The sequence below is a fragment of the Branchiostoma floridae genome, chromosome 10, assembly GCF_000003815.2.
Source record: "Branchiostoma floridae strain S238N-H82 chromosome 10, Bfl_VNyyK, whole genome shotgun sequence".
Classification (NCBI taxonomy): domain Eukaryota; kingdom Metazoa; phylum Chordata; class Leptocardii; order Amphioxiformes; family Branchiostomatidae; genus Branchiostoma; species Branchiostoma floridae.
In genome coordinates this window covers 6,035,988-6,048,980 of record NC_049988.1, presented here as the reverse complement: position 1 = coordinate 6,048,980, position 12,993 = coordinate 6,035,988, and the positions used below count along the sequence as shown (strand labels likewise).

Below are 12,993 nucleotides of genomic sequence, written 5' to 3'. Positions count from 1 at the left end.
GATCATGATAAATACTCTTATATCTCTTATGCTTGAACTGACTGTCAAGAATTATTATACACAGATCTATTGTAAGATACAATAACGCTGACAATCGAGTCAGACACATTGTAATAGGTATATTGAAGCATTTCATGCTCTCAAAGAGGACAGCTTTCAACTGGTCATATATAATAACGTTTAGTTGCTCTACTTAGTTACCATTATAGTGTATACACGGATCCGAGTTCCGGTGTGGACCAGGCTCTGACGGTGTCTCGTTTGGGTTTCCTGTAACAGTTACTGATGGAAAACAAAGAGATGACTTGTTAAACTGTCATCACTGTTTAGAAATATTGACGTCAATTCTCTTTAATAAAATCCACATGAGAATGTATTTGTGCAATGGCGTTGATATCAACTTAAATCTTACCACAAATGTGAAATTTGATACTTTTGTCCTGGACCTGTGGACCTAACTTCAAATTCTAACGGACTGTGCCCTTGTAAAACAAAACTAACCTTATTTTCCCTACTTGACAAAAAAAGTTGATACTTCAACGTTTTGGCATCTTTTCGTCACGGACAAATGTGATAATGGAGTGCAGTATGTTGGACCATTTTGATGAACAGGTTGTGTTATTCTAGAAGAGGACAGATTTCAACTGGTCATATTCCCTTTCGAAATCAACTGGTCATATTCCCTTTCGAAATCAACTGGTCATATTCCCGTTTAGTTGCTCCAGTTACCTACCAGAGATGTTCGGTAGGGAAGGTGAACGACTCCGTTGGTCTTGTGGCTTTTCCGACTTTAAGTATACCTCGTACTGAAATGTTACAGAAATGAGAATGTAAGAGATAAACAACAAGGCTACGTGTGGAGCGCCTGAAATTAACACAGACTGACCAAACGACTATATAAAGTTGATAGCTGTAGGGAAAAGATGCACAATTGTCCAGATTGAACGTCCAAAAGTTACAGAAACAGGTCTCATCGATATCTGTACTCACATTCGGCCCAATCAACACTTAAACGTCAAAACAACCGACATGATAACATTCCTAATGATTCCGATCCTTTAATCATCATCAGATTCCGTGCTTAGTATTTTGGACCTCACACTCCCTGATATGATGCCATGATTTTTACAAACCAAATTACTGCTTGATTTTTTGTCCTGAAGCAAACGTTAGGTTTCATTTTTAGACGACAGGACAACCGTCAAGAGGGATAAGAAAACTGGTTTTCATAGGATAAATTCACAGGTTCGTATCCATGGCCTCAAATGGTAATATCGGCTTGCTCTGATGTTTTAAAGGCATCCAAAGAAATATTGCAGCTTTAGAAATGAAAACATTCTGAATAAGGCAGTCTGTACAATATTGACATCTAATTCATTATATTTTAGCGCATTTACATCATTATTTCATAAATTAAGCCGTTAAAAACGGCACAGAAACAAGTCGCATGAAGATTCCGGATCAAGTCCATATTTTTCTGGGTTCCAATAATAAGGAATATCGTAGTTCCAATAATAAGGAATATCGTCGTTCCAATAATAAGGAAAATCGTCGTGCGACTTGTCTCTGGGCCGTTTTTAAACCGCTCAAAGTATGAAATGATGATGTAGATGAGATAATACAGTGCAATAGGTGTCAATATCATGCAGATTACCTTATTCATAATACTTCCACTTTTGAACACTGTAATATTGCGTGGGATGCCGTACAGATTTTTGCAAATTACTCAACATGACATCTCACGGCTGAAAACCTCACGCCCCTCAAAACTTGGAAGGTACCACTACTTACCTTATTTTGGTTCTTTTTATCGTAAGGTGTCTGCTGTCCGTGTACCCTTTTTTTCTGAAAACGAAAGAAGAAAAAAAAAACATAAACTGCAGCACTTTTCTTGCGGGTTTCGAGTATTTCAAACCTAACAAGAGTTTTTAGCCCTTATATCATCATGTGACTTCTGCATTTACATAATCTTTGCTTGTTTATGTACACTTATAACCCAATTTAGACGGGGTCTCTTTTGAGGCCAGCGCCAACTTTTATCTCGCACATCGCCAGAACGGCTTACGCTAGAGCCACCGAATTTGGTGAGTATTCCTAACATAACTATTGCCAGTGACAAGCAAGCTAATATTTTCAAGTGACTCCTGCCAATAATGTTCACTATACTGGGTGTGTAGCAGTACATGTACATGTAATTGGTTAGCAAAAAGGGCATGAAACTTACTAACTTTCATCATGTAAATTTTTCAGCGCATAGATAGCATGGTACATGTAACACGTAAAGTATACGTCATGTATAAGAAACACCTGTTAATCGACGTATGTCGTTATGATCTGACAAGACATCCATGTGTCTCTATCTGATGACATCCGGTCGTAAAAAAGGAGGGGTCCAGTTTACACTCAAATTGGCTAGGTGTGTAACTTGTCGTACCACATAAAGATCATATGAAGCTAGCACGAAGGAAGCCAAAAGGGGCAGAAGCGACAAACAAAGAATGGTAGCACATCTGACAAACCATAATTACGTTACAGAGTGTGTTACTTACGGACACTTGTTAAATTTTGCATATTTTCGGCACATTCTCACCTGTAGGCGGGACAGGAACCCATTGTTGGACATGCCCAGAGGGTAAACAACTGCTAGCCAGTACCAAACGCAACAGAAGGTCACAACCGAACACACCTGAAGCCTTAGATTTATCAAAGAGAGCCTCTTACACTTCTTCTTACCCCTGGCATCTGCCATGTCCTTCTTAACGATCGTTCGCACGGAAGGAACGGATAGTGTAAGAAATGGATCTGGAGTTGTTTTGGGTCTGTTGTACAGGGGGCGTGTACCGACTATAAAACGTCAGAACGCACACATCAGTGCGAGTACACGCATTACAAACATGTAAACTGGTTTATATTTAGAAAATTAAAAGACAATGTAACTTACCTTAGTCTTCGACATGATGTGATGACTGTTTCAAAACAGACAATATGCTATATATACTGTTTGACAAGTGAAGACGTAAACTCTGCCGGTTAGGATTTGTTTTCAGGCAAAATATACGCGTAGCCCTTAGACCTGAGCACTACGTTTCGTATATGTCCGCGGCGCGTGCAGAACCTGCACGTGTAGGAAATAGTCCGTACTTAATAGGTAGATACTTTGCCTCATTGTAATCACTGTAAATGTTACACTATCTCTATAATGTTTGAATTAAAGGTTAGCAGAACTATTATTACGATAGCTATGACGAGTGACAATGCTATCATGATAATAGATTTTAATTATTCGCGGATTACTTTTGTTACTTTTATGTGTCCGTGACGCCAAACGCACAGAACCAACCGAACCCGTTCTGAGCACGCTGTGTATCACAAAAGGTAAAATGGAGATACTTGTATCAATGTTGGTAAAAACATTACTCTCCAAGTAGAGGAAGATTGTTACTTTCTCATATGCCTTCATTTCCTCTGCTCAACTAATTTGGACAGATGGAAGGAAAAGGCATGTAAATAAGACAGAAGGTCACAGTTTTCCCTATCAACTTTTGCTTGCAATTGGAGAGTAATGAAGATGGCTTTATTTTGAGGGGTTAAGGTTTTCCAGACCAACTGTGCAAATGTGAACACATTTCAGACAAGGCATTGCTTCATCATGAGGTATATATTTCTTCAACTGTTCCCCAAAATACCGTTAGTAACTTCCGTAAAACTCAATTTTCCGTACAACTCGGGATTCATGCGTGGGATCCATGGCGTGTGTTACATTTTAGATGATTTCAGTGTGGACAAAAATATGAATTCGAAGGATGATGGGTCAATTATCACAGGTCAGTTGCAACACCGACAACAACAGCGACTTTAAAGGGCGTGTTTCTTGCTGTAGGGCATTGGCGTGGCCAAACCGTCAGAAATTTTCAAGAACGCCCCCACAGATACTACTTGCTCACTGTGGACGTCCACGACTTTAATCTGCCTTGTTTAGATTGAACGTTTTCGCAAAAACGTATCGAGTGTGAACGTCATCAACCAGTTTTGTGGACAGAGCATCAGTGCTGTTTAACACAAGGTGACAACGTTATAGTTCTCGTTTCACTCGTATTTCTGTGGGTTTTCTGAACGACGTTAGTTTTACGAGGTGATCGCCCCTGTTGTAGGGACTGGGGGCCACCCCTGTAATTGGGACCATACTAGTATGTGGAGGGGTTAGGTAATACCCCTGTCAAATTATCCACGATCTTCGTGCGTATTGATGGAAGATCGGCCATATCTAAAATCGACAGAGGTTTGCGCGTGTTTTTCACCTGAAAACCGTCCCTGTCACATACTTTGTACCTTGTACAATTTTTGTGCAATAAGGTTATCATTATAAGCGAGGCTCGGGCAATTGCCGCAGAATCGTCGTCCGATCGATTTTCGCCAAATGTGACAGGGGTATTAGAGACACGTAACAGTGGACGGGGTTCACGCCAGAGACCACAACAGGGTAGGACGTGTCCACATTGATTGAGCAGAGAATAAAGACTCTCGACCGAAGTCAGGTACCCATTTTTACACCTGGGTGAAGTAAGAAAGGTCGTGTAAAGTGCCCGAGGGCACAACGTCGGGGGCATGGCGGGTATCGAACCCGAACGCTCTACCAGTGTGGTTTTCTGTTTGTCAAGTCTATCAAAGTGTCTCTGATATTAATATCATGTACTCTTAATTGCAGTCCCGGCGACATGGAGACCATCGGACGTTTGCTAAGTACAGTAACGACGCCGACGGATGTACATCTAACCTTAAGGGCCGAGTTGTGGGCTGACCCCATGGTCAAGATCTTGTCATGCTGGATCCCCATCGCGCTGGCAAGCTTCGTGGTTGGAGGGAATATCCTCAAAGGTCAGTAGCCATAATCAGCATTATAAATTTCCATCATATACATCCTAAAACCAGCATAGAGAGAATTAAGTCACATTCACATGGAGAATCCGTGGAATGCTAACACTTGTTACCTACACTTCAGTGGACGCCTTACGGCGTAGGAGTCGCATGGTTTGATGTATAGTTTCAGACAATCTTTTTTTGTAACAAGACCAGCTGGATTTTGAATTTGTACGGCTCATACACAGTACACTTAAAATGGAGGTATAGTTTTGCTGGCGTGTGTGCGTACGTGCTTGTCCGCAGAACGTTTCGAGCGACTGAAATGATGTTTGGTCAACGTGTGGCGTAATCGGCAGCGCGTTTGGCTCAGGACCTAGAGGTCCGGGGTTCGAATCATGCCATGTCACCGATCTTGAACCCTTGGGAAAGGTACACGACTTTCCCCACTTCACTCAGGTGTAAATGAGCACCTAGCTTCGGTTAGGGCCGTCCCTCGGATAGGACGGAAGTCACGTGTTTGGGGAGAGCCATACCCCAAGCACGTTAAAGAACCCGCCACACGTGCGATGGTGCGGTGTGAGTGGTTCAAAACCTACAGTCCCTGGCCGCATCTGGGGTAATTACTGTCGTATTGAGGTCAATAGGCGCTGTATACAGGCTGTCATTTCAGACCCTTGCGACTTAGCCCCGTCTATGGTAAGCTCCTCTCAATTCAGCCCCTGGCTGTGAAGAGAGAGTAGTCGGCCCATACAATACAATACGTGGGTAGGTGGTGTTGATCCGACGATGGGGTTCGAATTTGGGCCCCCTGGTGGGGGACCTTGGTACTAAAGCAGGACTTCTTGTTTAGTATATTTTGAGAGAGAGAGAGCGATATAGAGAGAGATAGAGAGAGAGCGAGAGCGAGCGAGCGAGCGAGAGAGAGCGAGAGAGCGCGAGCGAGCGAGAGAGAGAGAGAGAGAGAGAGAGAGAGAGAGAGAGTGAGAGAGAGAGAGAGAGAGAGAGAACCCCGGTAGTAATCTGATGGTGCCAAGGCTATTTGACGGCATGACTGCATCTGTATTTTTCTTTGTACAGAAGCCAGTCTAGAATGCTTCCCTGTGCACCTTGTGAGCGCTGTAACTGTATCTGCAAATGCAGATAACGTCAACGGATCGTCAGCTGTGGCCTTCGTGGACCCAAGGATGTACTCGACACAACTTGATGACTTTGTCAATGTTAAATGTGGAAAACAGACAAGCTTCGATTACTTAGTATTTACCATGATGTTAGTGGCACAGTCTGTTTTTATGTTCGCACCACATCAGGTCTGGGACATAACAAGAGGCAGGGAGGTTATTTGTAAACTTAAATTCATTCGACAATATATTGAGGGTCTTTATGAGACTCTGAAACCAGATGCATCCCAAGACCCTAAAACTCAAACCAAATATATCCCAAAACCTGCTGACCAAAAACAGTTAAAAAGATTTGTTGAAAAGTTGGTCGACAGCAATAAGATATACCATCGTTACTTGGCTAAGCAGTTATCCACTGCAATCTTGATTGTGGTTTTCATTTTGTTTTTTTTACGTTGTTCCTCATGGCTCTCTGTATAGCATTGAGGATAACTTTAAATGTGAAGTGAGTGAGGAATTCACTGTAGACTGCATTGTGTCTTTTGCTTCTCTGTACCGCATTGCATGGTGGACAAATCTTGTCTCGCTCGTCGTTTCTGGTCTCACGATAATTATTCACATGTTCTATCTCCACTGTCGCCTTGACGATAAGCCATTCAAGGACATAGGTATCGAATTGGTAAAAAGAACAGGCAACAATGCTGGCTGTGATGGCAGCCGTTCTGAACAAGTAGTAGTAGAACAGGAACAAAAACCACTAAATGATTCTGAACAGGAACCAGTAAGTAAATGCCATCGCCATTTTCCGGAAATCGAGGAAGTAACCGATTGCCATCTCATGCATGCTTTCCTGAAAGCAAACATTGATTCCATTGAAAAATACCATTACGTAGTTATAGTTCTTGAAGATTTAGAAGCCCAATCCAAATGCCCTGGGGCTTGAATGGCTTAAAGGGGAGTTCTCATGATCTGTGACCTTATAGACTTAAGAATTCTTAGACTTATGCAAGACATATTACTAAGTATTACATCACAAGCAGCATGGGTAGGCAAGACTGTATATGTTTTTAAAAGGTCCTGAGAACAAGTGATCTATTTCGTATAGCATAGACGGTATAACAGAAAGCTGCCAATAGTATTACTTATCTTGGATTTAAGGGTAGAAAGCATGTAATCTTATTATTACCGATAACATGTATCTTACCATTTTACTGCTTAATGTGTGTATCAAGTTCTTAGGTCAATCATGATTATTAGTAGTACATAATTATTGCTACTCACCTTATCAATAACATACATGTAATGCTAATAATGAACACTTACTGAAGTCACACCAATTCACGTAGATTTTCAACCCCTTTACTGAGTAAAAATGTTGAAGCAATTTTTTATTATGGGTGAGTGCATGTTTGGTGGAGGTAAATATATTATATATATCTGGTAATGCCTGTACAGCTTCAATTTCCCCTGCACTAACCTGCATATGGAGGTAGTATTGTCGTAGATTTAATTAAGAGTAGAAAGATTGTACATATAGCATGTTGTGTTGTGATTTTTTTACTATGTTTTATTGTATTGAATATTTTCCAGTCATACAACACCAAAATTTGTCAGGCACTTATGATTCGTTACTCGAATCACGTGTCTCTAAGTCACGTGATCAGAGTAACTGAATGGTCACTCCTGAAGAAGGTTGACAGAAGTGCGACTGAAAATTCGAGGTAAGAAAATTTGGGTGTTGGAAGACAGTGGAAAATCTTCAATATGGATTGCATCAACACAGATTAGATTTCATAAGTCAAAATTCATGCTATTGTGTTTGTTTTTGTAATAGTTTTGAGGTAGTGTGGCAATATAAAGAGTATGCAAAACAAAGGGAGAACCAGACAATATATGTATGCATTCTGTATGAATTGTTCAGCATGTGGTATCAGCCATGGAATATAAGTCCAATGAAGGGTTTAAGGTATCTGAATAAAAAATATGACAAAAAGAGTGAAGTTGTACCGTCTGTCTTTTTATTTGTCAAAACTTCTAGCTTTAGAAGATATACTTATGTGAAGCTCACTGTTTGACAAATTTTCAGTTGTCCTTTTCCACTGATGTATTTTGAAATTAAGTGTACACGTAGCAATTATGATAGTAACAAAAAGACAAAACACAGTTTTTTCAGGTACATACGATCTGAAGAGATTACAAATTGATTTAACTTGCAGGGACTTATTTTGGCAGCAGGATGGTAAAAGTGCCATTCCTATAGTGTTTACTTTCTCCTTTGAACCATAGTAAGAAATGTAAGGGCATGTGTTACCAGTGCGATGAGTTTGTAGTGACACCATGAACATAAAATAGCTGGAAATATTTAACGATCCACAGTATTTGAACAGCTAGTATGGTCTAAACCTCCTGTTTGCCTTCATTGTTGCTATCTTGTCCTTGTCTTCTTCAAAGGTTCTCCTGAGCTGTGCGATGAGATAGCAGTGACATGGTAAGAACATTAAATAGCTGGAAATATTTAACGATCCACAGTATTTGAACAGCTAGTATGGTCTAAACCTCCTGTTTGCCTTCATTGTTGCTATCTTGTCCTTGTCTTCTTCAAAGGTTCTCCTGAGCTGTGCGATGAGATAGCAGTGACATGGTAAGAACATTAAATAGCTGGAAATATTTAACGATCCACAGTATTTGAACAACTAGTATGGTCTAAACCTCCTGTTTGCCTTCATTGTGGCTATCTTGTCCTTGTCTTCTTCAAACTTTCTCCTGAGCTGTGCGATGTGTTCCCGTTTGGACTCTCGGATCTGGAACGTGTAGAAGTTCATCAGCTCGCGCCGCGACCGTTTCTTCTTCTCCCGTTTCAGCGCTTTTTTCTCCATGGCTTCTGTACGCGGCGCGCCGGGGGTTCGGCCATGACGGGTAACCTGGGAAAAGTTGATGGGCAAAGATTAATCAATAGAACGAAATTTCTAGAAGATTGGTCAGAAATATAACTACCTAAAGTTTCATCTCGTGTGTTTGTTTAATTTGGTGGATAGCAATGAAATGGCTTTTTCCTTGGACAAGCCCTGCCTATAAATATCAAAATCTTTTAACACACATGATAATTAGCTAAGTACTTATGCAGTACTTAAACAAGCTGTAAGGGACCCTAGCATTAATCTAACTACATTGCCCAAAGTGGAAGATATAGAAACAAATTGACATGCAGTTCATGGTCAAACACTCAAAAAGATGTGAACACACATGCACACACACACTCAGCCATACACATACACACACATACAAACATACACATACACACACACACAAACACACACACACTCAGCCATACACATACACACACACAAACACACACACACTCAGCCATACACATACACACACATATACACACTCATAGTCACATATACACACTCATACACACACACACATACACACACATACTCATACACACACACACACACACACACTCATACACACACACACACACTCATACACACATACACACACACACACATACACACTCAGCCATACACACACACATACACACTCAAAGTCAGAAACTCACACACACTCATACACACACATACAGACACATGCACTCATACACACACACAGTCACATACTCATACACAAACAGGCACTCATACACAGACAGACACATGCATACACACACACTCACTCATACACACTCACACACTCAATCATACATGTACACACACACACACACACACATATAACGTTACACATAGTTACACAAACATACACTCCTACACACACACACATCCACTCCTACACAACTACACACACACACAAACACACATACATAACACACATGCAAACCATTCTTAGTGTAAAAACAGTGTTTTGTGAAGGTAACCAACCGTTATCCATCCTTCCTCGTCTGGTTCCTCCCCGCGGGACTTCTCTCTCTCCAGCTCCTCCTGTTTACGCTTGTCATAGTCCGCCATGTAACTGTCCAGCTCACTCTGAATAAACAACAACAGTTACCATGGGAACAGTACACACAATAGGATATACTGATCAGGGAATATGTTTGTCATTCTGTGCCATGTAACTGTCCAGCTCACTCTGAACAAACAACAACAGTTACCATGGGAACGGTACACACAATAGGTTATACTGATCAGGGAATATGTTTGTCATTCTGTGTCATGTAACTGTCCAGCTCACTCTGTACAAACAACAACAGTTACCATGGGAACAGTATACACAATAGGTTATACTGATCAGGGAATATGTTTGTCATTCTGTGTCATGTAACTGTCCAGCTCACTCTGAATAAACAACAACAGTTACCATGGGAACAGTATACACAATAGGATATACTAATCAGGGAAGACATCTACATTCTAAATATACTTGTCATTCTGTGCTATGTAACTGTCCAGCTCACTTTTGTTTTGCGCCCTGACCCAACATTTGACCCAAATATTTGCCCCCTGACTTCTGACCCTATCTTTCCCCTGTAAATTTGCACCCTGACCCAACATTTGAACCAAATATTTGCCCCCTGAATTCTGACCCTAACTTTCCCCTGTAAGTTTGCGCCCTGACCATACATGTGACGGAAAGATTTGCCCCCTGATCCTACTCTATCTAGTACCTGTAACTCTGTCACATCAGGCCTGTCCTGTGTGTACTTCTGACACCATTTCTTCATGCCCTACCTGTAACTGTTCCACATCAGGCCTGTCCTGTGTGTACTTCTGGCACCATTTCTTCATACCCTACCTGTAACTGTTCCACATCAGGCCTGTCCTGTCCTGTGTGTACTTCTGGCACCATTTCTTCATACCCTACCTGTAACTGTTCCACATCAGGCCTGTCCTGTGTACTTCTGGCACCATTTCTTCATACCCTACCTGTAACTGTTCCACATCAGGCCTGTCCTGTGTGTACTTCTGGCACCATTTCTTCATACCCTACCTGTAACTCTGTCACATCAGGCCTGTCCTGTGTGTACTTCTGACACCATTTCTTCATACCCTACCTGTAACTGTTCCACATCAGGCCTGTCCTGTGTGTACTTCTGGCACCATTTCTTCATACCGGTGACAACAGGCTGATCTCTGGTTGACAACACGAACGGTTCGGACAGCTTCAGCCCCGCGGCTTTCTTCAACCCCGCCGGCTTCTCAAACACGACGTACGCGACCTTAAATGTTCGGATTTCCTGCGATGTTGGGAAGAATGTGCTCGGGTCGTCTGCGTAGACCTGTCCTCCCGGGCGCTCGCAGAAATGGACGGCCTCCACCATCCCACATCTGCAAAAGTAAAAGATTGGCATTTTTTAGATTTTAACCATGGTCCCGTTCACATAGGGTCGGACAAGCTCTCCAGAATTCTCTTGTTCTATCGGGCAAGCACATAAAAAATTCATGTGCCTGAAATTTAAATGTCTTATTTTTTGCTGGGTTAAAGGTTGTTTACAGTTACAGAGAGTCCATTACAGTCTTTCAAAGGCATCTGTATCTGTATCTTTATAGCCGATATAACCGCCCTTCGGCGTAACACACCAGCTCTGTATCTGCATCTCAGACTTTATATTAGAAACAATCAAATAAGTCTGTAATGATATGATTACTAATACTCTGCATCAATCTCTGACGCTAGAGAGAGGGAAAATTACATGCATACCTACCCCCTCCCCATTATCTTCTGCCTTGATTGCATAGCAGGTCCCATGAATATACAGCACATATAACAATAGTTTCTGCACTGATTACGTCCGTTACCTTGAGAAGAGCCTGTGTAGACAGTCCTTGGTACAGTAAGGTGGTACGTTTACTAGTAGTACAAACAGTTCTTACCTTGAGAAGAGCCTGTGTAGACAGTCCTTGGTACAGTAAGGTTGTACGTTTAGTACAAACAGTTCTTACCTTGAGAAGAGCCTGTGTAGACAGTCCTTGGTACAGTAAGGCGGTACGTTTAGTACAACAGTTCTTACCTTGAGAAGAGCCTGTGTAGACAGTCCTTGGTACAGTAAGGCGGCACGTTTAGTACAAACAGTTCTTACCTTGAGAAGAGCCTGTGTAGACAGTCCTTGGTACAGTAAGGCGGTACGTTTAGTACAAACAGTTCTTACCTTGAGAAGAGCCTGTGTAGACAGTCCTTGGTACAGTAAGGTGGTACGTTTAGTACAAACAGTTCTTACCTTGAGAAGAGCCTGTGTAGACAGTCCTTGGTACAGTAAGGTGGTACGTTTAGTACAAACAGTTCTTACCTTGAGAAGAGCCTGTGTAGACAGTCCTTGGTACAGTAAGGCGGTACGTTTAGTACAAACAGTTCTTACCTTGAGAAGAGTCTGTGTAGACAGTCCTTGGTACAGTAAGGCGGTACGTTTAGTACAAACAGTTCTTACCTTGAGAAGAGTCTGTGTAGACAGTCCTTGGTACAGTAAGGCGGCACGTTTAGTACAAACAGTTCTTACCTTGAGAAGAGTCTGTGTAGACAGTCCTTGGTACAGTAAGGCGGTACGTTTAGTACAAACAGAGTTCTTCCTGCAGGTTTGTTATCGTCTGTCCCACGGACTTGGTGCGGCTTCAAGTACAGCAGCTGGCACGCCTGGCACCCGGAGCTGAATTTCACCGGCACGGCGGTAAAACCGCTCACCGAAAACCCCTGGCACACTTGTACGAAGGAATTGGGTTCTTCCGATACATTGGGAGCAGCGGTTTTCTTCATTTTGAGGGTTTTATGGAAGGAATTCACAAGAAGAAACCGAAAGAAATTTGTTCGTGCGTGCACATGTGGATGTCAAAGGTCATTACACTGCATGCAAAGGTAGATTGTTTTCCCTTAAAACTCTAAACAGAAAAAATAAAATGATACACATAGTTATATCATTGATTTTTTGAGGATATTTTCAATTATTATGTTATGGCTTAAAATAAGTACTTTTTACCGTCAATACGCCATAACTTACATCAATAAAATCGTTTGGATGGCATCAGCAATTATTCCTTACTTTTATGCACTTTTTGTAAGAACCAGT

General features: G+C 41.6%; 1 protein-coding gene and 1 long non-coding RNA gene across 3 annotated transcripts; one reads left to right on the top strand and one right to left on the bottom strand.

The window, feature by feature from the left end:
* Nucleotides 1–4,714: 4,714 nt before the first annotated feature.
* Nucleotides 4,715–8,132, top strand: LOC118425171. The gene is made up of 2 exons (XR_004832276.1): nucleotides 4,715–4,875; nucleotides 5,938–8,132. It is a non-coding gene; the product is annotated as an uncharacterized LOC118425171 (long non-coding RNA).
* On the bottom strand, nucleotides 7,986–12,783 carry LOC118425168 (ribosomal RNA-processing protein 7 homolog A-like). Of its 2 annotated transcripts, XM_035833998.1 has the most exons (5): nucleotides 12,430–12,783; nucleotides 11,012–11,263; nucleotides 10,926–10,947; nucleotides 9,860–9,964; nucleotides 7,986–8,899 (listed from the first exon to the last, which is right to left on the bottom strand). In XM_035833998.1, exons 1-5 carry the CDS (start codon nucleotides 12,681–12,683, stop codon nucleotides 8,672–8,674), a joined length of 861 nt encoding a protein of 286 aa, XP_035689891.1. In that variant the 5' UTR covers nucleotides 12,684–12,783; the 3' UTR covers nucleotides 7,986–8,671. The 2 variants fall into 2 exon arrangements, with proteins under 2 accessions (XP_035689891.1, XP_035689890.1); XM_035833997.1 differs by lacking the exon at nucleotides 10,926–10,947 and having other exon boundaries at nucleotides 10,990–11,263.
* Nucleotides 12,784–12,993: the final 210 nt, after the last annotated feature.

Bases quoted from the DNA above. Each gene is read 5' to 3' on its own strand.
- LOC118425168 (XM_035833997.1), bottom strand. From the start codon at position 12,683: ATGAAGAAAACCGCTGCTCCCAATGTATCGGAAGAACCCAATTCCTTC. The intron at 11,264-12,429 runs GTAAGAACTGTT...TTACTTTTGCAG, and splicing joins CTACACAGACTCTTCTCAAG to ATGTGGGATGGTGGAGGCCG. The intron at 9,965-10,989 runs GTAGGGTATGAA...TTGTTTATTCAG, and splicing joins CTGATGTGGAACAGTTACAG to AGTGAGCTGGACAGTTACAT.